This window comes from Oncorhynchus masou, chromosome 11, assembly GCF_036934945.1.
Source record: "Oncorhynchus masou masou isolate Uvic2021 chromosome 11, UVic_Omas_1.1, whole genome shotgun sequence".
Taxonomy (NCBI): Eukaryota; Metazoa; Chordata; class Actinopteri; order Salmoniformes; family Salmonidae; genus Oncorhynchus; species Oncorhynchus masou.
The window spans coordinates 49236241-49261621 of record NC_088222.1 but is presented as its reverse complement, the minus strand read 5'-3'; the positions used below and the strand labels follow the sequence as shown (position 1 = coordinate 49261621).

At 45.0% G+C, this 25381-nt stretch overlaps 1 protein-coding gene across 2 annotated transcripts in view; it reads left to right on the top strand.

Annotated features, from left to right (window-relative positions):
- Nucleotides 1-25381, top strand: part of ppp2r2bb (protein phosphatase 2, regulatory subunit B, beta b) — a 115722-nt gene that overhangs the window by 34657 nt on the left and 55684 nt on the right. The window contains exon 1 of one of the 2 annotated variants that reach the window (XM_064978706.1): nucleotides 22039-22640. The exons of the other annotated variant lie outside the window; for it this stretch is intronic. Within the exon in view, the coding sequence (XP_064834778.1) occupies nucleotides 22571-22640 (70 nt within the window). The 5' untranslated portion in view covers nucleotides 22039-22570. Of the gene's footprint in view, nucleotides 1-22038; nucleotides 22641-25381 lie in introns of those variants that run through there. 2 annotated transcript variants of the gene reach the window in all.

Below are 25381 nucleotides of genomic sequence, written 5' to 3'. Positions count from 1 at the left end.
CTGTTTGTTTTCGGTCGTGTTTCCGGTCACCTTGCTATGATTGAAAGCGGTGGTTCACGCTTTCAGTTTCGCGAATGCTGCCATCAATCCACGGTTTCTGGTTAGGGAAGATTTGAATGGTCACAGAGGGTACAATATCTCCGATGCACTGCTAATTAACTCGCTCACCGAGACAGCGTATGCATCAGTGTTATTGTCTGAGGCTATCCGTAACATATCCCAGTCCACGTGATCGAATCAATCTTGAAGCATGGAATCCGATTGGTTAGACCAGCGTTGTATTGACCTGAGCACGGGCGTTTCCTTTTTTAGTTTCTGTCAATAGGCTGGGAGCAACAAAATGGAGTCATGGTCAGATTTGCTGAAGACAGGGCAAGGAGAACTTTTTATGCATCGTGGAAGTTCGAGTAGCAATGATCCAGGAAGCTACCAGCTCTTGTCACGCTGTAACGGCTTTCTTTATGTGAGGGAAAGTCGGACCAAAATGCAGTGTGGCTGGCAGCTCTGGGCAGAGGGGCTCTACAGACTCCGGCAGCGCCGGACAGGCGGGAGACTCCGGCAGCGCCGGACAGGAGGAAGGCTCCGGCGGCGCTGGACAGGCGGGAGCACCTGTACGGATGAGCCGGAGAGACAGCCTGGTGCGGGGGGCTGCCACCGGAGGGCTGGTGGCTGGTGGGTGGAGGTGGTGACGGATAGACCGGACCGTGCAGGCGCACTGGAGCTCTTGAGCACTGAGCCTGCCCAACCCTACCTGGTTGCATGCTCCCGGTCGCCCTGCCAGTGCGGCGAGGTGGAATAGCCCGCACTGGGCTATGCAGGCGAACCGGGGACACCATGCGCAAGGCTGGTGCCATGTAAGCCGGACCAAGGAGACGCACTGGAGACCAGATGCGTAGAGTCGGCTTCATGGCACTTGGCTCGATGCCCACTCGGAGCTGGAATGTATCGCACCGGGCTATACACCCGCACCCGTGCGCTTCACAGCATAACACGGTGCCTGCCCGGTCTCTCTAGCCCCCCGGTAACCACAGGAAGTTGACGCAGGTCTCCTACCTGGCTTCGCCATACTTCCTGTGAGCCCCCCCCCAATAAATTTTGGGGGCTGACTCTCGGGCTTCCATCCACGCTGCCGTGCTTGTTTCTCCAACTCCATTCTCCTGTAAACCCTCGCACTGCTCCAGCGAATCCCAGACGGGCTCCGGCACTCTCCCTGGGTCGACCGCCCACCTGTCTATTTCCTCCCAAGTCGTATACTCCAGACTTCGTAGCTCCTGCTGCCGCTGCCTGTCACCACGCCGCTTGGTCCTGTTGTGGTGGGTGATTCTGTAACAGCTTTCTTTATGTGAAGGAGAGTCGGACCAAAATGCAGCGTGGCTATTTAGAATTATGTTTAATTAAACAAAGGAAACACGAATCAATACAAAAACAATAAACAAAACGGGAAAACCGAAACAGCCTAAACTGGTGCAAACTAACACAAGAACATGAACAGGAACAATCACCCAACAAAACCCAACACCAAACAGGCTACCTAAATATGGTTCCCAATCAGAGACAATGACTCACACCTGCCTCTGATTGAGAACCATATCAGGCCAAACATAGAACTAGACAAACTAGACATGAAACATAGAATGCCCACTCATATCACACCCTGACCAAACAAAACATAGAAACATACAAAGCAAACTATGGTCAGGGTGTGACACACGCATTCGATATGCTGATAGAATTTAGGAAGTATGGTTCTTAGGTTAGCTTTGTTAAAATGTTTTGTTTTATGTATGTTTCAACTTTCTTTTGTTTTATCCAGAATGGGCTCAAGATAGCATATTTGGTTCCTTGGAAGTTGTGGGAACCTACGTTTTTGGTTTTCCATTGGTTCTGGGAATGAAGCCATATGTTTCCTGACCGGTAAAATGTAAAGTTTTTTAAATGTTCTGAGAACGGACGAGAACATTTCACCTGTTCTGGAAACATACATTTTTATACTCAACAAAAATATAAATGCAAAATGTAAAGTGTTGGTCCCATGTCTCATTTGCTGAAATAAAAGATCCCAGAAATGTTCCATATGCACAAAAAGCTTATTTCTCTAATATGTTGTGCAGAAATGTGTTTACATATCTGTTAGTGAGCATTTCTCATTTGCCAAGATATGCCACACCTGTCAGGTGGGTGGATTATCAAGAAGCCGATTAAACAGCATGGTAATTACACAGGTGCACCTTTGCTGGGGACAATAAAAGGCCACTCTAAAATGTGCAGTTTTGTCACACAACACAATGCCATAGATGTCTCAAGTTTTGAGGGAGCATGCAATTGCCATGTTGTCTGCAGGGATGTCCGCCAGAGCTGTTGCCAGAGAATAGAATGTTATTTTCTCTACCATAAGCCGCCTCCAACATCATTTTAGAGATTTTGGCAGTATATACAACCGGCCTCACAACCGCAGACCACGTGTAACCGCGCCAGCCCAAGACCTCCACATCCGGCTTCTTCACCTGCAGGATCGTCTGAGACCATCCACCCAGACAGCTGAGGAGTATTTCTGTCTGTAATAAAGCACTTTTGTGGAGAAAAAGTTATTCTGATTGGCTGGGCCTGGCTCCCAAGTGGGTGAGCCTTTGCCCTCCAGGGCAACCCATGGCTGCGCCCCTGCCTAGTCATGTGAAATCCATAGATTAGGGTCTAATGAATTTATTTCTGTTGACTGATTTTCTTATTGGAGTTGTAACTCAGTAAAATTGTTGAAATTGTTGCATGTTGCTGTTTTATTTTTGTTCAGTATAGGTTGCAGGGAGGTTCTGAGAACATTTTACTATGGTTCCCTGAAAGTGTTCCTGGGAGGTTTTATTAACGGTCTGAAAATGGAAATTATAGGTTATTTGACAGTAATTAAATAACATTCTGAAAACATCTTTCAATAAAACGTTTAATAACACTGCTAGCTTAGTTTTGGTTAACTGTTTTGAACTCCTGGCACAGGTAGGACACATGGAATTTCCTTTCCTTAGGCATTAATCGTGCAAACACATACATTTTTTATGTGGCACAGCATCAGTGAGATTCAAACCTGTAATATTTTCTTATTCCACTAATTTCCATGGAATTAGTCCTCTGTGCCACCAGGATGGAGCTGGCATGCCATGTTTTTTTAACTCATCAAAGCTGTACATTTTAGTCTATTCAAATAGACCCCATTTCAAAGAAAACAAGCACTCATTAAGTTTAGGTCTGGCCAGTTTGTGGGCGCGGCCAACACACCTGAACACACTTAACAAGATAGGGGATATAGAGAGTTTTGTTGATGCAGACAACAGAACGTATACTGTATGTTTTTAAATAACATTCTTAGAATGTTCTCTGAACATTTTTATGGAAAGTTTTGTTAACTTTCTTTAAACAATTTGAGAACGTTACTTTAAATAGAACCATGAGGAAACCTGTAGGAAATGTTATGCTGAAGTACTGAAATTCCCACAGGAGAACGTTGTTTCTTAACGTTCTCGGAACAATGTGAGAACATTACTTTAAATAGAACCATGAAGAAACCTGTAAGAAACGTTATGCTGAAGTATTTAAATTCCCACTGAAGAATGTTGTTTCTTAACATTCTCAGAACAATGTGAGAACATGACTTTAAATAGAACCATGGTGAAACCTGTAAAAAACGAAGTACTGAAATTCTCACAGAAGATTGTTGTTTCTTAACGTTCTCTGAACTATTTGAGAACATTTCCAATGTCAAACCAGTTGGAGAATGTTCCTAGAACATTACCAACATTTACATTAAATGTAACCATGTTTGGACTATTAGGAAATGTTCTTTTAAAGCAATGAAATACCACCAAAATAATGTATTTTTCTCAAGTTCTGTAAATGTGCTGAGAATGTTCCAAAGCCAAGCAACTATCCTGCACCATTCCCAAAAAGTTGTGGGTAAGGTTGTATGCAAAATAACCATAGAACAACCACACTCTAACCTAGCTCTAAAAAACATATGGTTCTAAGAACGTTGTGTGCTCGCTGGGGGTCTTTTGATGCTGCTGTTACTTGCTTAAAAATATGTTCTTCACTTTGATTAATTGTGTTGTTGTGGCGTCTGTTTTACAGATTTCTTTAATATCACACTTGAAAGTTCCTTTCTTACACTAAGGCAACTACCCAGGTGCCGAACCTCTGGAAGTGCCTTCTTCTCGGTTGCTTAGGGCTCGGATACAGCAATCTGTATCTGTCATCATCCATAAAGCAGAGGAATTCAAAAGAAGAGAGAGAAAAATACAGGGCTGGTCTGTGTGTTTCTGCCTTCCTGGCTGTACTCAATGGATCTTAACTTGAGAGTTATTTCATTGGTAGTGTATTTACTTGTTGTTGTGTTATCTCTCTCCTGCTGAGTAGGTGGTGATATTATCGGCAAACAGGAACGTTGGCCGAGCCTGTGCTGCCTGGTCCCCCCATGGGGGGTTGACTTTGTTTTGTGAACCACACCAGCATCGTGTGTTACTGCTCTAACCCCCTCTCCTTTGCCCCCCCCCCCACCCCCGCTTGTTATCGATGGTCTGACTCATGCCTCGGTCTGAACACGAGGCGAGCAACCTGACTGACCTGCTTTATCCAGCAGCACGTGGCTGGCCACACTCACTGACACCTCATCTATTCCGGCCCATTTCCACATGAAGCTCCCCAGTCCCCTCTCCCATGCTGCTCCATCCACACCCACCCACAGCCCACTGCCTGTACTGAGCTCATAACCTGGGCCACTCATCCATGCTAAAGAGGGATTTATACCCAGGGAAGGCCAGACATGTTGGGCAGGCAACATCATGTCAGACCTGGCCTGTTGTGGCCTGTGGTGGATCTGGACCATAAACCTCCAAGATTCCAGGAGGGTTAGAATGTGAGTCACGGGGAGGGGGGGGGAGAGCAGACTTGGAAGGGGGATTTGATGCTGTTGTTGATGTTAAATTGTGAAAGTGCATTTGGAAAGTGGTTGAAACACATTTTGTCGGGATGTTATGATGTGAATCGATGAGTTTTCAATCATAGAGCGGCCCTAATCCTCTCCAGGATAAGAGCTGAGAGATTCAGCTGACAAGTGGCGGGTAATGGCCATGTTAGAGAGACGACTGGCTGGGAATGCGCATCATGTGATTCTCTCATACAGTTGTTCAACAATGAAGTTGTTCTACACATTTTGATCTCCATGTTCCTCCTCCTTGTTTTTCCTCATAGTTCTCTTTTTCTCATCCTCTTGTATCTCTCCTCCACATAGTGGAAAAACCTTTAATACAACATTGTGTTCTAATCCAACACCCCCTCATAGTGTATACAGGAAGCTGTGTGGTCAATGTTTCTAAAAATAGTGTCCCCAGGGCCGGCTCTAGCCTTTTGATGCCGTTCATTTCCTGCTGTTCTACACATTTTGCTATGGAGTGGAGAGAAGATGGTGCAATTTTAGAACTTATTTCCTGCAATTCTACCAATTTTGCTATGGGGTGGGGAGATTTTTTTCCCTTAGTTTTGATGCAAATGTCCTTCAATTCTACACTTTGCCATGACTTATGTCATCTTAATAATGTCTGGGTGAAAATGACGAACAAAATCAATGGGGGCCCCCTGGTGGTCAGGGGCCCTGGGCACAGTATTTGGCCATGATTATTACAAGTTTAGATAACTGGCTCGACAAACTAGCTGACATGGCTAATTGAGTGACTGTCAGTGACAAAACAAGAGAAAAACTGCTGATGCACAACCACATTTCCTAACGTGCACCTTGTGTATTCTACTATTCTATGCTGAACAGAAATTTAAATTCAACATGTAAAGTGTTGGCCCATTTTTCATGATCTAAAATACAGTGGGGCAAAAAAAGTATTTAGTCAGCCACCAATTGTGCAAGTTCTCCCACTTAAAAAAATGAGAGAGACCTGTAATTTTCATCATAGGTACACTTCAACTATGACAGACAAAAGGAGAGAAAAAAATCCAGAAAATCACATTGTAGGATTTTGAATGAATTTATTTGCAAATTATGGTGGAAAATAAGTATTTGGTCACCTACAAACAAGCAGATTTTCTGGCTCTCACAGACCTGTAACGTCTTCTTTAAGAGGCTCCTCTGTCCTCCACTCGTTACCATTATTAATGACACCTGTTTGAACTTGTTATCAGTATAAAAGACACCTGTCCACAACCTCAAACAGTCACACTCCAAACTCCACTATGGCCAAGACCAAAGAGCTGTCAAAGGACACCAGAAACAAAATTGTAGACCTGCACCAGGCTGGGAAGACTGAATCTGCAATAGGTAAGCAGCTTGGTTTGAAGAAATCAACTGTGGGAGCAATTATTAGGAAATGGAAGACATACAAGACCACTGATAATCTCCCTCGATCTGGGGCTCCACGCAAGATCTTACCCCGTGGGGTCAAATGATCACAAGAACAGTGAGCAAAAATCCCAGAACCACACAGGGGGACCTAGTGAATGACCTGCAGAGAGCTGGGACCAAAGTAACAAAGACTACCATCAGTTTTTCTGCAAAGGGACCAGAATGACTGATCCGTGTAAAGGAAAGAATGAATGGGGCCATGTATCGTGAGATTTTGAGTGAAAACCTCCTTCCATCAGCAAGGGCATTGAAGATGAAACGTGGCTGGGTCTTTCAGCATGACAATGATCCCAAATTTTATCAGCATATCGATTGCGCAACCAGGGGTGGAAAAACCTTGGATCACTGTTACTTCCGCGACGCATATAAGGCCCTGTCCCGCCTCCCTTTCGGAAAAGCTGACCACAACTCCATTTTGCTGATACCTGCCTACAGACAAAAATTTTAAAAAGAAGCTCCCACGCTGAGGTCTGTCCAACGCTGGTCCGACCAAGCTGACTCCACACTCCAAGACTGCTTCCATCACGTGGACTGGGACATGTTTCGTATTGCGTCAGATAACAACATTGACGAATACGCTGATTCGGTGTGCGAGTTCATTAGAACGTGCGTTGAAGATGTCGTTCCCATAGCAACGATTAAAACATTCCCTAACCAGAAACCGTGGATTGATGGCAGCATTTGCGTGAAACTGAAAGCGCGAACCACTGCTTTCAATCAGGGCAAGGTGCCTGGTAACATGACTGAATACAAACAGTGCAGCTATTCCCTCCGTAAGGCTATCAAACAAGCTAAGCGTCAGTACAGAGACAAAGTAGAATCTCAATTCAACGGCTCAGACACAAGAGACATGTGGCAGGGTCTACAGTCAATCACGGACTACAGGAAGAAATCCAGCCCAGTCACGGACCAGGATGTCTTGCTCCCAGGCAGACTAAATAACTTTTTTGCCCGCTTTGAGGACAATACAGTGCCACTGACACTGCCTGCAACGGAAAAATGCGGTCTCTCCTTCACTGCAGCCGAGGTGAGTAAAACATTTAAACGTGTTAACCCTCGCAAGGCTGCAGGCCCAGACGGCATCCCCAGCCGCGCCCTCAGAGCATGCGCAGACCAGCTGGCTGGTGTGTTTACGGACATATTCAATCAATCCCTATACCAGTCTGCTGTTCCCACATGCTTCAAGAGGGCCACCATTGTTCCTGTTCCCAAGAAAGCTAAGGTAACTGAGCTAAACGACTACCGCCCCGTAGCACTCACTTCCGTCATCATGAAGTGCTTTGAGAGACTAGTCAAGGACCATATCACCTCCACCCTACCTGACACCCTAGACCCACTCCAATTTGCTTACCGCCCAAATAGGTCCACAGACGATGCAATCTCAACCACACTGCACACTGCCCTAACCCATCTGGACAAGAGGAATACCTATGTGAGAATGCTGTTCATCGACTACAGCTCGGCATTCAACACCATAGTACCCTCCAAGCTCGTCATCAAGCTCGAGACCCTGGGTCTCGACCCCGCCCTGTGCAACTGGGTACTGGACTTCCTGATGGGCCGCCCCCAGGTGGTGAGGGTAGGTAACAACATCTCCTCCCCGCTGATCCTCAACACTGGGGCCCCACAAGGGTGCGTTCTGAGCCCTCTCCTGTACTCCCTGTTCACCCATGACTGCGTGGCCACGCACGCCTCCAACTCAATCATCAAGTTTGCGGACGACACAACAGTGGTAGGCTTGATTACCAACAACGACAAGACGGCCTACAGGGAGGAGGTGAGGGCCCTCGGAGTGTGGTGTCAGGAAAATAACCTCACACTCAACGTCAACAAAACTAAGGAGATGATTGTGGACTTCAGGAAACAGCAGAGGGAACACCCTCCTATCCACATCGATGGAACAGTAGTGGAGAGAGTAGCAAGTTTTAAGTTCCTCGGCATACACATCACAGACAAACTGAATTGGTCCACTCACACAGACAGCATCGTGAAGAAGGCGCAGCAGCGCCTCTTCAACCTCAGGAGGCTGAAGAAATTCGGCTTGTCACCAAAAGCACTCACAAACTTCTACAGATGCACAATCGAGAGCATCCTGGCGGGCTGTATCACCGCCTGGTACGGCAACTGCTCCGCCCTCAACCGTAAGGCTCTCCAGAGGGTAGTGAGGTCTGCACAACGCATCACCGGGGGCAAACTACCTGCCCTCCAGGACACCTACACCACCCGATGTTACAGGAAGGCCATAAAGATCATCAAGGACATCAACCACCCGAGCCACTGCCTGTTCACCCCGCTATCATCCAGAAGGCGAGGTCAGTACAGGTGCATCAAAGCTGGGACCGAGAGACTGAAAAACAGCTTCTATCTCAAGGCCATCAGACTGTTAAACAGCCACCACTAACATTGAGTGGCTGCTGCCAACACACTTACACTGACTCAACTCCAGCCACTTTAATAATGGGAATTGATGGAAAATTATGTAAATATATCACTAGCCACTTTAAACAATGCTACCTTATATAATGTTACTTACCCTACATTATTCTTCTCATATGCATACGTATATACTGTACTCTATATCGTCGACTGCATCCTTATGTAATACATGTATCACTAGCCACTTTAACTATGCCACTTTGTTTACATACTCATCTCATATGTATATACTGTACTCGATACCATCTACTGTATCTTGCCTATGCTGCTCTGTACCATCACTCATTCATATATCCTTATGTACATATTCTTTATCCCCTTACACTGTGTATAAGACAGTAGTTTAGGAATTGTTAGTTAGATTACTGGTTGGTTATTACTGCATTGTCGGAACTAGAAGCACAAGCATTTCGCTACACTCGCATTAACATCTGCTAACCATGTGTATGTGACAAATAAATTTGATTTGATTTGATTTTGAAACACACCGCCCTGGCAACGAAGGAGTGGCTTCGTAAGAAGCATTTCAAGGTCCTGGAGTGGCCTCGCCAGTCTCCAGATCTCAACCCCATAGAAAATCTTTGGAGGGAGTTGAAAGTCTGTGTTGCCCAGCAACAGCCCCAAAACATCACTGCTCTAGAGGAGATCTGCATGGAGGAATGGGCCAAAATACCAGCAACAGTGTGTGAAAACCTTGTGAAGACTTACAGAAAACGTTTGACCTCTGTCATTGCCAACAAAGGGTATATAACAAAGTATTGAGATAAACTTTTGTTATTGACCAAATATTTATTTTCCACCATAATTTGCAAATAAATTCATTAAAAATCCTACAATGTGATTTTCTGGATTTTTTTTCTCACTTTGTATGTCATAGTTGAAGTGTACCTATGATGAAAATTACAGGCCTCTCTCATCTTTTTAAGTGGGAGAACTCACACAATTGGTGGCTGACTAAATACTTTTTTGCACCACTGTAAAATAAATGTTCCATATGCACAAACAGCTTATTCCTTTCAAATATTGTGCACTGCAGGAATGTCCACCAGAGCTGTTGCCAGATAATAGAATGTTAAGCCGCCTCCAACGTCGTTTTAGAGAATTTGGCAGTATATCCAACCTGCCTCACAACTGCAGACCACGTGTAACCACGCCAGCCCAGGACCTCTTCTTCCCCTGCGGGATCGTCTGAGACCACCCACCTGGATAGTGCTGTCTGTAATAAAGCCCTTTTATGGGGAAAAAGTTATTCTGATTGGCTGGGCCTGGCTCGCAAGTGGGTGGGCCTATTCCCTCCCAGGTCCACCCATGGCTGCACCCCTGCCCAGTCATGTGAAATCCATAGATTAGGACCTAACACATTTATTTCAGTTGACTGATTTCCTTATATGAACTATAAGTCAGCAACATTGTTTAAATTGTTCCATGTTGCGTTTATATTTTTTTTCAGTATAACGCTCAATAGTAAGTTCATACCCTGATTGAGTTCTCCAAAACATATATATTATAATTTTTTGGGATGGGGGGCCACCTAGGGGCCGGGGGCCCTAAGCAACCGCTTATGTTGCTTATGCCTGGAGCCAACCCTGAGTGTCCGACCCAGTCCTTTTTCTGCTGATTTCCCTTGACACAGCACTTTTTCCTGATTTATCTGTATCTTTGAGCCCTGTGGAAGTCTCTCTCTCTCTCTCTCTCTCTCTCTCTCTCTCTCTCTCTCTCTCTCTCTCTCTCTCTCTCTCTCTCTCTCTCTCTCTCTCTCTCTCTCTCTCTCTCTCTCTCTCTCTCCTGCTCTCTCCTGCTCTCTGAGACCACAGCCCTGCCTGCCTGCTTGGCTACCACTCTCTTTCTGATGTCAAATCAGCCTGTCAGGCCAGCCCTCTTGATGTGAACATCCCCAGTCCCAGTCATTCCCCCTCATTCTCTACCCCTTTATGGAGGCTACTACTGCTGCTGTGAGATTTGCAATTGTGGTAAAAGTCTGTCTGCGACACATTAAACACCAATGTCTGCTTGACTGTGGGTATGCATGACACTTTGATTTAAAAGCACCCTCCTTATGGTTTTGTCCTTGTTTTTAGATGCTGACTCAACGTTCTGAAAATTATTATGTGTGTGTGCAATGCAACCCTTTGTAAAATAACATAATATTGCTTTCACCTGTGCACAGGTATTTTATTTGACACATTAGCTTTTTTTGTAGTTAATACCCTGTTACCCAAGTATATATCTTGTAGACACTCTATGGAATTAATTTAAACAAAGCAAATGTTACTTTTGGTTATTAAATAATTAATATGATGTCTGAGTGCTCATTTCCTTACTGGTTGGCGCTGAGCTTCGTTCCTACAGTGCCTTGCGAAAGTATTCGGCCACCTTGAACTTTGCGACCTTTTGCCACATTTCAGGCTTCAAACATAAAGATATAAAACTGTATTTTTTTGTGAAGAATCAACAACAAGTGGGACACAATCATGAAGTGGAACGACATTTATTGGATATTTCAAACTTTTTTAACAAATCAAAAACTGAAAAATTGGGCGTGCAAAATTATTCAGCCCCCTTAAGTTAATACTTTGTAGCGCCACCTTTTGCTGTGATTACAGCTGTAAGTCGCTTGGGGTATGTCTCTATCAGTTTTGCACATCGAGAGACTGAAATTTTTTCCCATTCCTCCTTGCAAACAGCTCGAGCTCAGTGAGGTTGGATGGAGAGCATTTGTGAACAGCAGTTTTCAGTTCTTTCCACAGATTCTCGATTGGATTCAGGTCTGGACTTTGACTTGGCCATTCTAACACCTGGATATGTTTATTTTTGAACCAATCCATTGTAGATTTTGCTTTATGTTTTGGATCATTGTCTTGTTGGAAGACAAATCTCTGTCCCAGTCTCAGGTCTTTTGCAGACTCCATCAGGTTTTCTTCCAGAAGGGTCCTGTATTTGGCTCCATCCATCTTCCCATCAATTTTAACCATCTTCCCTGTCCCTGCTGAAGAAAAACAGGCCCAAACCATGATGCTGCCACCACCATGTTTGACAGTGGGTATGGTGTGTTCAGGGTGATGAGCTGTGTTGCTTTTACTCTAAACATAACGTTTTGCATTGTTGCCAAAAAGTTCAATTTTGGTTTCATCTGACCAGAGCACCTTCTTCCACATGTTTGGTGTGTCTCCCAGGTGGCTTGTGGCAAACTTTAAACGACACATTTTATGGATATCTTTAAGAAATGGCTTTCTTCTTGCCACTCTTCCATAAAGGCCAGATTTGTGCAATATATGACTGATTGTTGTCCTATGGACAGAGTCTCCCACCTCAACTGTAGATCTCTGCAGTTCATCCAGAGTGATCATGGGCCTCTTGGCTGCATCTCTGATCAGACTTCTCCTTGTATGAGCTGAAAGTTTACAAGGACGGCCAGGTCTTGGTAGATTTGCAGTGGTCTGATACTCCTTCCATTTCAATATTATCGCTTGCACAGTGCTCCTTGGGATGTTTAAAGCTTGGGAAATATTTTTGTATCCAAATCCGGCTTTAGACTTCTTCACAACAGTATCTTGGACCTGCCTGGTGTGTTCCTTGTTCTTCATGATGCTCTCTGCACGGACCTCTGAGACTATCACAGTGCAGGTGCATTTATACAAAGACTTGATTACACACAGGTGGATTGTATTTATCATCATTAGTCATTTAGGTCAACATTGGATCATTCAGAGATCCTCACTGAACTTCTGGAGAGAGTTTGCTGCACTGAAAGTAAAGGGGCTGAATAATTTTGCACGCCCAATTTTTCAGTTTTTGATTTGTTAAAAAAGTTTGAAATATCCAATAAATGTTGTTCCACTTCATGATTGTGTCCCACTTGTTGTTGATTCTTCACAAAAAAATACAGTTTTATATCTTTATGTTTGAAGCCTGAAATGTGGCAAAAGGTCGCAAAGTTCAAGGGGGCTGAATACTTTCGCAAGGCACTGTATGTTACTAGTGTAATAGCTCAGACTGTCCAGTTGATGGTGCTGTAGGGTAAGACTTGGCTCCACTATGTTACTGCAGCCTCAGACACAGGTCGTACCGAACATATGTGTTTGACAACAAAAGAAGGTGTTAAAGGATAAGCCGTCATTTCTTGCTTGACCTCCTCCCATCTGCCCATATCCTGGAAGAGATGATTCTGACTTATGTGTGTGTATATATGTGTGCTTTCCAGCCTGCATGCATGTGTATTTGGTAGGGCGTTTGCGTTATTAAATACGGCTCTGTTTGGAACCTCAGTAATGATCATTCACTGTGTATACAATGAGTCAAGCCCACAGAATGCCATCCAATCGGCTGTATTGAACGAGAATGAAAGGCTGTTCATGCTGTAAAATTAGCCGAGGGACGGACCAACCAGTTAAGCCCAAGGCTTTGGATGCAATTTAAACCTGACACTGAAGGGCACTACGGTCATTGGTGTGGCGTTGAACTGTGAAAAGGTCCTAGAGAGCTAATCAAGAAATATCCTTGTTTGCTCGATCCATGAGCCTGTTGTTGCATATCATACATGTCTGTACCTTATTGAAAATGCGTAGACGCTCATACAGTATAAAGCCTCTCCCAATGACAGTAGAGTAGAGCACCTTTGTTTGTTTGATGAGGGGCCGTTCGTGGCCTCTCGTGTTGCACTGACACAGTTGTCATGGTGACTGGGTGATCACAGGGGCGCAGGCAGAGTCAGCTGGGGGCGGGACACCCCCAGCCACGGTCCCGTCTGCCTGATCCCCAGAATGCCCTTAGCCCCCGCCAGAGGAACGTCCGTCTGTTTCTCCTGTGGGCGGTGGTGGGGAGAAAACAACAGGTCTCCATTTAGAGTGTGTGGCTACTGCCGTGAGCTGGCCATATGGTGCCGCTATTAAGCTCCCTCTGCAGAGAGCTGAACCAGGCCTGCAGGCAGGCCGACACCAGCTCATTCACAACACTTACTGGAGAGAGTAGGAGCAGCTAGGAGGGGGCTGTCTATTGTTCCTTTTTTTACTGTTGCTATAACTACTCGCTCTCCTCTCTCCTCTCTGTCTTTCTCTGTCTATCTCTGTGTCTCTCTCTGTCTCTGCTCACTGTCTGTCTCTGTGTCTGTCTGTCTCTGTGTCTCTCTCTGTCTCTCTCTGTCTCTCCTCTCTAACTGTCTCTGTCTGTCTCTGTGTCTCTCTCTGTCTGTCTCTGTGTCTCTCTCTGTCTCTCCTCTCTAACGGTCTCTGTCTCTCTCTGTCTCTCTTCTCTGTCTGTCTCTGTGTCTCTCTCTGTCTCTCCTCTCTAACTGTCTCTGTGTCTGTCTCTGTGTCTGTCTCTGTGTCTCTCTCTGTGTCTCTCTCTGTCTCTCCTCTCTGTCTGTCTCTCTGTCTCTCTCTGTCTGTCTCTCTGTCTCTCTCTGTCTCTCTCTGTCTGTCTCTGTGTCTCTGTCTGTCTCTGTGTCTCTCTCTGTCTCTCTCTCTGTCTCTCCTCTCTGTCTGTCTCTCTATCTCTCTCTTTGTCTCTGTGTCTCTCTGTGTGTGTCTCACTCTCTCTCAACAGTGGGGATATAACCATTATATTGTAGATGTAGATCCTAATTTGATCCAACACTCTCCATGATTTAACTCACTTCAAAGCTTTAAAACATCTCAAGTAAGTTCCTGTCCTTATGCTTGAGTTCCCAGGGACTCTGCGATGAGAACATTTCCCAGCGTGCTCTACCAGTCAGCACAGTACCACAGTACCACAGTACCACCACCATTCCCCTCTGGAAGCTTTAGTCGGGATCCTGATTGAATATTTGGACAGCTTAGCCCGGCGCGGTGCTCTGTAGAACCATCGAATCAAAGGGAATTACAGAATAGGAAAGATTAAATCCTGTTCTGTTTAGGCTCAGACATGATGTGCACATGTTCTAATTGTGGAGGTTCAGTGTTCTGTGCTGCAGTTGGAGAGAGGCCGAAGTGTCTGCTGGGTGTCTAGGGAGCTGCCTGTGTCTGTCAGGCACGAAGCATTTACTAACTCGTCCCCCCCGAGTCCTGTTCACAGGTGACGGACATCACTGCCACAGGTTCACTACCACTGTCATGGATGTGGTGTGATTTTGTGACACCGCCCTGGGCAGTGAAGGAACCGGGGGAGTTTTCTTCCCGTTGGCATGGCACACAGCTGATGGAGGGAGGTTTTCATTCCAGATCAAATGCCGTGCATCAAGTCCCCCTGGGCCTTTTGATAGACGAGCGTCTGACGCTATCTGGTCTACTGCCAGTCCTTGCAACACGCGTGTGTTCTTTCACAGAGAGGGTGTCATTTAGTCGGAGAATGATCAACAACAACAACAAAAAATGGTTGAAACAAAAGGTTAAGTCATGCAGTTCAATTGTCTCGGTTCATCTGCTGGTGTCCTCACTTGCCTTTATTTCCTGTCTTGGTCGTCTATAAATAGACCAAATAGGGGAAGCATGAACCTGCTTATTTTGTATTGGAGTCAATCTGTCACGAGCCTTAATGTAATTTTGATCGATTGCCGAGTAATTTGCCTACTAGGTACCGCAAGTCATTGCAAATGTAACCGGGGAGGAAGCGGTGGAGGGGTTTAATGAGGCGTTGAGGCGACATGACCAGAACGGCCGCTGTTTATGAGCTGAAGCGCATTTCAGCTTCATTGACGAAATAGAGCCGGAGATCTTTACCTGAAATGTATTGCTGCCTTTAAGTAATCTTTCACCAGGTTTTTTTTTAAACTGCCTTGCTTTTCTCATTTTTTTGCGCAACAGGAAGTGTGAGTCACTTTCCTATAAATTCATTAAGGTGACACAGAGACCTTTGAGTTCGGGGGAGGGTTTTCTAAAGGATTAGGCTTTGGCTATTGATTTCTGGGCTCGCATTGAATAAGAAATGAAGAGAACAAAGGGTAGGGTAGGAAAACAAAGCGTAGGACTGGACTGGTCACGCTGGGCCGAAGTGACAGCTGTCAATAAGTCAGATGTATTGACGAGGAATGTCGCGTCTGGCGTGTCACGCCACCCAGTGAGCCATTTCCGAGATTAGAGAGCGCATGAGGACCGTGGGACAGGTCACTCTGTCATCATCTGATCTGGATGGATCACAGATACAGTAAATGTCCTCTGTCACATGATCAGTACACAGGACTAGGCTGTAGGGAAAAGACCAATCAGATGTACTTCTTCTGTCACATGAACAGTATACAGGACTAGGCTGTAGGGAAAAGACAAATCAGATGTACTTCCTCTGTCACATGAACAGTATACAGGACTAGGCTGTAGGGAAAAGACAAATCAGATGTACTTCCTCTGTCACATGAACAGTATACAGGACTAGGCTGTAGGGAAAAGACAAATCAGATGTACTTCCTCTGTCACATGAACAGTATACAGGACTAGGCTGTAGGGAAAAGACAAATCAGATGTACTTCCTCTGTCACATGAACAGTATACAGGACTAGGCTGTAGGGAAAAGCCATGTCCTTTTATCCATGCATCAGACATGTGTGCTGGTATTATGACTTGGTATGGTCATAAATAATGTCCGAATTATTTGACATTTTATCTTCTTGATTTAGTGTCCAACATGTAGGCCTACACAGTGTCACGATCGTCTAAGGTGGAAACAGTAGACCAAAGCGCAGCGTGGTGAGCGTACATATGTCTTTATTATAAGATGTCGCCAACAAAACAATAAACATCAAAACGAAAATGTGAAGCCAACGTAGTGCTCACAGGCAACTATACATGGACAACTACCCACAAATACAGGTGGGAAAAAGGCTATCTAAGTATGGTTCTCAATCAGAGACAACGATAGACAGCTGCCTCTGATTGAGAACCACACCCGGGACATAGAATGCCCACCCAAATCACACCCTGACCAAACCAAAATAGAGACATATAATGCTCTCTACGGTCAGGGCGTGACACACAGAACTGTGTTTCACAGCGATATCAAACCAATGCCATGTTATGTATGTTATATGTGATTCTGTAGCTGTTATTGTTTGTGGTTTTATGGATCCCAGCCCAGGACTAAAATAAGTGAGATGACTAGGTTTAAAATAAGAGAGAGAGACAGAGAGAGAGAGAGTGAGAGAGAGTGAGAGAGAAAGAGAGGAGAGAGAGGAGAGGAGAGAGGAGAGAGGAGAGAGGAGAGAGGGTGAGTGAGTGAGTGAGTGAGTGAGTGAGTGAGTGAGTGAGTGAGTGAGTGAGTGAGTGAGTGAGTGAGTGAGTGAGTGAGTGAGAGAGAGAGATATAGAGAGCAGAATTAGGCCGATACCCACTAATTATCAAAATCCAGAAAAGAGACGTTCAATTCTATAACCACCTAAAAGGAAGCGATTCCCAAACCTTCCACAACAAAGCCATCACCTACAGAGAGATGAACCTGGAGAAGAGTCCCCTAAGCAAGCTGGTCCTGGGGCTCTGTTCACAAACACAAACACACCCTACAGAGCCCCAGGACAGAAGCACAATTCGACCCAACCAAATCATGAGAAAACAAAAAGATAATTACTTGACACATTGGAAAGAATTAACAAAAAACAGAGCAAACCAGAATGCTATTTGGCCCTACACAGAGAGTACACAGCAGCAGAATACCTGTCCACTGTGACTGACCCAAAATTAAGGAAAGCTTTGACTATGTACAGACTCAGTGAACATAGCCTTGCTATTGAGAAAGGCTGCCGTAGGCAGACATGGCTCTCAAGAGACGACAGGCTATGTGCTCACTGCGCACAAAATGAGGTGGAAACTGAGCTGCACTTCCTAACCTCCTGCCCAATGTATGACCATATTAGAGAGACATATTTCCCTCAGATTACACAGATCCACAAAGAATTTGAAAACAAATCCAATTTAGAAAAACTCCCATATCTACTGGATGAAATTCCACAGTGTGCCATCACAGCAGCGAGATTTGTGACCTGTTGCCATGAGAAAAGGGCAACCAGTGAAGAACACACACCATTGTAAATACAACCCATATCTATGCTTATTTATTTTATCTTGTGTCCTTTACCATTTGTACATTGTTAAATATATATATATATAATATGACATTTGTAATGTCTTTATTGTTTTGAAACTTCTGTATGTGTGATGTTTACTGTTCATTTTTATTGTTTATTTCACTTTATATATTCACTTTATATATTATCAACCTCACTTGCATTGGCAATGTTAACACATGTTTCCCATGCCAATGAATTGAATAGAGAGGGGAGAGATGGGGAGAGAGAGAGAGAGAGAGAGAGAGAGAGAGAGAGAGAGAGAGAGAGAGAGAGAGAGAGAGAGAGAGAGAGAGAGAGAGAGAAGATAAAGGTCAGGCTGGGGGAGAGCAGATTAAAAGCAGCCTGTAGGAGGATAATCTAATAGTCCTTCTTAAAACATGATGACTACTGCATCTCTCTCTCTCTCTCTCTCTCTCTCTCTCTCTCTCTCTCTCTCTCTCTCTCTCTCTCTCTCTCTGTCCATCTCATTCTGCCTGTTTCTCACTAAATTCATTTTCCATCCTGTGAGTGTTGTGACCTATATTTTTGTTCACCGTGCATTTCTCTGTCCTCCACCCTCTCTCACCCTCTCCTTCCTGTCTTCAATTTTACTCTACCTTGCAGCTCCAAACCCCCTGCCTAAAATAGACAAGTTGGCTCTCTTCCAAAGAGCAGTTTGTGGAGCATATCGAGGTGACTGAGTCGACAGGGGTTTGACAGAACTTATTTTCAAAATAATTCCCCTCTCGTAGCTAATTCAGACAATGTTACTGCTATAAGAACATTCTCCATAAGGCAACCTCTAAAACCTCACTACCCGAGGAGAAAAAAATCATGCCCTCATGATTACCCTTTTCATTTTTGTTCTTCAAAATAGGTCTTTGCCTGCAACTTTCTATAATTTAACAGTCGTGTTCCCCAGGAATTCAGGAGGGCAGTTTTGACAGTTCTGCAGTCAGTGAGGTCTTGTTGCAACACATTTTTCTATACAGTACAGTGACTCTGTAAACTGATTCCAGGTCAGTAAGTTCAGATCCAGTGCTGGCCTATCAGGAGTGGTTATTTCATTTGGAGCTGGCAGGGTGCTTTCCATCACAGGACTTGCAGGTTCTCCAGCTCCAGGCGAACGTGTCCCTCTGCACCTCTTCACCGTGGCTGCTGGCCAGATCGGCGTATGGCTCAATCCTATTTGCTATGAATTCAATTAGGCCACCCAGAGTCTACCACTTTGTGCTCTGCATTTGTAATCACGGATGTGTGTTGTTTAAGAAGAGGAGCTCTCCTTTCTTTTCTCGTACGCTCCATTAGTGCTTGTATATGGCTAGTCTGGATCGTGAGTCTCGCTGTGTTTTATGTAGTGATCTCTCTACTCTCCGTGCTTTGTGTCCCTCTATAGGGACTGTGAGGTCATTAAGACCTGCGTGACGTTTTCTGTTCCCATAGATGCAGAGGGCTCCAGTGCGTAAGGGCAGGATGGATGGCTAGCACTGCACAACTCGGCCCATGCTAGCTACCTCTCCTGGGTGAACAGAGCACACTGACCGAGGTGGCGGCGCTGAGCTTGATGTGGTTGGAGGAGGGTTATGGGGTGATGGAGTGAGAGAGGGGGGATGGGAGAGAGGGAACACAGCACATCAGGGGAGTATTCCCCCATAAGCCACTGCAGCAGCAGCCAGGAGCCAGGTGGGCACAGGGGGCAGGTTGAACGTCAGAGCCGATTTGGAGGCAGACCCTGGCCATGCTCTCCGTGGAGGACAGCCCTGCGTGTTCCAATCAGGCTCCTTCCCCAGGTCATGCAATTACCACGGCATCCACAAGAGCGATTCTGTGTTATAATTAGGTAATTATTGTCTGTGTGTTTTCGATGAGTGGCGCTGTGGTTCTCACAGCTTAGAAGCAGGTGTCCTCTTATTTAAGAGGAGAGATGCTAATACAAGTGTTGTGCTGGAATACTCTGCAATATGCACTCCCAATGACCGAGGTAATGATTATTCGGAGATCACATTTCTGTGTGTGTGCACAGTGCGCGCAAACACGAACACGCTCACAACAGCTCAGCCGCAAAGTGGTAGGCCAGAGAAGCCCTCAGAACGGGACCGCCGATTGCTGAAGCGCGTAGCATGTAAAAATTGCCTGTATCGGTTGCAACATTCACTGCCGAGTTCCAAACTGCATCTGGAAGCAAGGTCATTACAATAACTGCTTGTCATGAGCTTCATGAAATGGGTTTCCATGGCCGAGCAGCTGCACACAAGCCTAAGATCACCATACGCAATGCTAAGCGTCGGCTGGAGTGGTGTAAAGCTCGCCACCATTGGACTCTGGAGCAGTGGAAACGCGTTCTCTGGAGAGATGAATCAGGCTTCACCGACTGGCAGTCCGACAGATGAATCAGGGTTTGGCGGATCCAGGAGAACACTACCTGCCCCAATGCATAGTGTCAACTGTAAAGTTTGGTGGAGGATGAATAATGGTGTGGGGCTGTTTTAGTTCCAGGGAAGGGAAATCTTAACGCTACAGCATACAATGACATTCTAGACTATTCTGTGCTTCCAACTTTGTGGCATGACATTGCCCCCGTGCATAAACGAGGTCCATACAGAAATAGTTTGTCGAGATCGGTGTGGAAGAACTTGACTGGCCTGCACAGAGCCGTAACCTCAATCGAACACCTTTGGGATGAATTGGAACGCCGACTGCGAGCCAAGCCTAATCTTCCAACATCAGTGCCCGACCTCACTAATGCTCTTGTGGCTGAGTGGAAGCAAGTCCCCGCAGCTATGTTCCAACAACTAGTGGAAATCCTTCACAGAAGAGTGGAGGCACTTATAGCAGCAAAGGAGGGACCAACTCCATATTAAATGCCCATGATTTTGGAATGAGATGTTCGACGAGCAGGTGTCCACATACTTTTTGGTCATGTAATGTATGTTTCTCTTAACCATCACCACTATAATACAGAGGCTTTGGATTGGAAATGGGTTTGGTCGGTGGTATATTTTACAGTGAACAGGCCAGTAGAGAGAGGTTTCAGTCAACAGACTGCTGTTGTGGTTGTGTGTCCTGGACGCAGAAGCTTTAATTAAAGCAGTCAGATTATTGATCTCAGTCTTGGCTTCCTCAAGGCTATTTCCACCCCCTACAGTATCATTGCAGAATAAAATGGTCTTTCTGCAAGCCCCTCTTTCTGCAAGCCCCTTAGAACCCCTTGTGTGTGTGTGTGTGTGTGTGTGTGTGTGTGTGTGTGTGTGTGTGTGTGTGTGTGTGTGTGTGTGTGTGTGTGTGTGTGTGTGTGTGTGTGTGTGTGTGTGTGTGTGTGTGTGTGTGTGTGTGTATGTGCGCGTGCCTGTCTGCATACAGAATAATAATACATCTAAGCCCTCCTCCTTCCCAAGGACAGCAATGAGCTCTGCCTGTTAATGTCATCCATCAGAAGGCCTCTCTAATGCAGTCTCCCAGTCTCCCAGTAATAGAGCACATCCCAGTGTGGTGATTCTGGAGAAAATCAATGCCTTTTTAATTCCCTCTTCCTGTTGCTTATACCCCTCAGCGCCCAAATAGAATTATCATAACAGTTTGTTCAAACCCCATGACGGCAAAGACAGATTCTATACCATTTAGAGTGAATGTGAACCCAGATTATTCAGGGGTTGGTGAGGACTATCTCCTTATTAAAAGGATTAGGGGTTGAGGGGAATGGTTTGTCATGGTACGGAGAACCATGACAACGGAGACAATTGGATTGGGGAATATTCAACTGGTCATAAATGGGGTGGATGGAACTTATTTTCATGGCATGCATCAGTGACCTTCATCATTTGGGGATGTAGATAATGGCTGTGATTTATCCAGACCTAGCTGAAGGGCAGTGGGCTGTTAAAACATGATCCTACAGCACAGATTATTTAACATGTAGGGGCAGGATGGGTAGTGGGGTCTCTGACAGCCACAGCCACCAACACCACCATGCCCAAACCCAACTAGGGGAAATTACAGTGTGGGCACAGAGACACAAGCAGGCAGGCAGGCAGGCAATTATCAGAAAGGATTTGAAGGGCATCGATATATTGTGTGCTTGTTGATCAAGAAAAATCAAATATGTGACCATATCCCCCTGATATGAGGGCGCTTCCCTGCGCTCTGCCCCAGCATGTGCGAACACATCACTTGTGATGCTGACGCAGGTCGACAGAGGCAAGCTGTCGGGGCGGAGCCAGTAACGCAATGCGCGAATGGGCAGTGGCAACAGCAGGCTGGCAGTGAAGCACCCGGTGAGGTTTGGCGGCAGAGCGACACGTCGAGGCGAAACGGGGTGATCCAAGAGGAAACGGACGCTGCGATGCAAGCAGACTGGAGCAAAATAAGAACCAGCTCACACACCCTGCTCTGATTTCTGGACTGTTGTATTGCGCCTCTGACAATGGAGACGTAATGCGCAGCTATTTTTCTTGCTGTCAGTTTTATAGTTCGTTTTCTGCCACTTTAATCTGAGCCTATTATTGGCAGACAACCGACGATTCAACGGTCGTCTCGAAAGGGACAGGCTTTTTCCTCCTATGATATTGTATCGAACGGTTATTTATTCGTTCAGGAGCAAACGTTGAGGTTTCTGCCTCTTTTCCACATTCTTATTTCTGGAAAGGGTCTAATCATGACGAAAAGCGCGCAGCTTGCGCCGACCCTGTGCTGAAGCGATGTTTCAGGACCATGGATACTTGTTTCTCTGTTTCTGGTTTACAAAATAAGTGTCACAAATGGATGAAGAAATCGACACCCGCAAAATAAACAACAGCTTCCTCCGGGACCACAACTATGCAACTGAAGGTATTGTAATGAAAGGAGGCAGGGAGTGTAGCTCGAATCTTCCACCTTCTACCTTCTGACCAGTAGCTCAGTGTGCCATCAACTGTTCTACAAAAGCATGCTCTATGGTACCTCATATATAGACCTAGTACGTAACTTTAGCGCCTATTGACGATAGTATATTATCCCTGGGGGAGTTTTTTTAAGAGCCACGACACGGTACGGTTTTGGAAACATAGGCCTTTTGGAAACGTAGGCCTAAATCGTTCATATAAGCGATACATAATTTAATAAAAAACAAAGGTTAAATGACTACATGTTTATAGGGTTGGGGTTCCCATAAGACCATATTTCCATGTTACAGAGCTTATTTATGGCAAACACATAGGAAGGAGGTGTACCTGTGGTAATTATTTATCTGCGTCCCCGAACACCTGTCTTCAAACTGAAAACGGACGCCACGAACATGTTGTCACATAAAAAAATACTGTCAGTTGCAACTGTGTTAAAATCGGTTAAAACAGTATACATTTAGCATTTGTGAAATAATTTTGATGTGATTTGAAAGTCGGGGGATTTATGTTTCTCGAACCGTACTGCAATTGAGATTCAATTCACGTTTAGATGGAGTATTTGGCTGTGTTGGCTGCCAGAGCCAATTCGCCTCGAAACAGAACATCCTTGGGGGTGTGGGGGGGGTTCTCCCGCTCTGCTGGCGATTATTTTCATGCATGAGTAATAAGGGCCTAGTGTACTAATTTGGTAAACTATTTTTTTACATGTATATAAATAATTGTATTTATTTATTGTGATTTATCAGAGGGTGCATCAGCACGACTACTTCCCGCGGCAATGCTGAGTTGTCATAGCTATGAGTCTCTACAGTCTCTTGCTCCGAAAAAAAGTGTTCAGCAATGTAGAATTCATGGCTGTCTGGCATTAGCCTATAGCGTTGCATTATATATTGAGAAGGTCAGATATTGGAGAATACACAATGCAGTCACGGATGTCTGTGTATTCCGAATGAATCACTGAAGCTACGTACATCCCGATGCATGAGAAGCGGGTCAGAGGAGCCTCGGTGGGAGAATCTAAATCTCATTCTCCTCTCTCTCCTCGCCTCCTTCTCAAAACCCATTGGATGAGAAAGCCAGATGACCATCCCCTTTGACCTTCTCCCATGTGTTTAAGGAAGGAAGCGAGGAGAGAGAATGCGAGGAGGACGCAATTGAGATTATCCCGGGGAGTTCACACAGGGAAATAGGTTTATCCCTCTGGCCAAGTACACTGAACAAAACTATAAACGCAACATGTAAAGTGTTGGTCTCATGTTTCATGAGCTGAAATAAAAAATCCCAGGAATGTTCAATATGCACAGAAAACCTTTTTCTTTCAAATGTAGTGTACACATTTGTTTACATCCCATTTCTCCTTTGCCAAGATAATCCATCCACCTGACAGGTGTGGCATATCAAGAAGCTACTTAAACAGCATGATCATTACACACAGGGGGAGTATTTCTGTCTGTAATAAAGTCATTTTGTGGGGAAAAACCCATTCTGGTTGGCTGTGCCTGGCTCCCCAGTGGGTGGGCCTATGCTGCACCCCTGCCCAGTAGTGTGAATTCTTTAGATTAGGGCCTAATGAATTTATTTCAATTGACTGATTTCCTGATTATTATTATTTTTTAACCTTTATTTAACTAGACAAGTCAGTTAAGAACAAATTCTTATTTTCAATGACGGCCTAGGAACAGTGGGTTAACTGCCTGTTCAGGGGCAGAACGACAGATACAGCATTATGTTGACCATTTCGTATCAACCACATGAGTAGCCTAAATATTTATTGACAACGACACAGTAATTCATTTAGAGAGACATTATGGCTACTTATTTTCATTTTTAATTGGCTATCGGAATTGTTTCAAATAAAAAAAGGTCATTCAAAATTCAATATCCTATAAGTTGGTTGTAAATGTAAAGGACACGCACTCTTATAGAAAATTCATCCTGCTTTCCCTATGGCTGGTTATGCTGTATTGTTTAGGGTCTGTGCTGTAGCCTATAGCAGTGGAATAAAGCATTGGGGTTGCTGGTGTCAGAGTAGTGCAGATAATCAGATTGTTTGCTTTTCAGAATTAAAGTTTAGTTCTCTATGCATTTTGCCTGTTTAAATGTCAATACTGAAATATGCAATATAGCAACACTAAGCAAAGGCACAAACAGGATTCTACGCTTTTCCATGTTGATTTCCGTCTTGCATATGACTTTGATTCATTGATTCAGGGCTATGTCAAGAGTTAGGCAACAGTAAGCAGCGCAATCATGTTGAGCCCAGCCCAGCCCCCTCTGTTATCTAAAGCTAAATAAACTCAGCAAAAAAAGAAATGTCCTCTCACTGTCAACTGCATTTATTTTCAGCCAACTTAACATGTGTGAATATTTGTATGAACATAAGATTCAACAACTGAGACGTAAACTGAACAAGTTCCACAGACATGTGACTAACAGAAATTGAATAATGTGTTCCCGAACAAAGGGGGGGGGGTAAAAATCAAAAGTAACAGTCAGTATCTGGTGTGGCCATCAGCTGCATTAAGTACTGCAGTACATCTCCTCCTCATGGACTGCACCAGATGTGCCAGTTCTTGCTGTGAGATGTTACCCCACTCTTCCACCAAGGCACCTGCAAGTTCCCAGACATTTCTGGGGGGAATGGCCCTAGCCCTCACCCTCCGATCCAACAGGTCCCAGACATGCTCA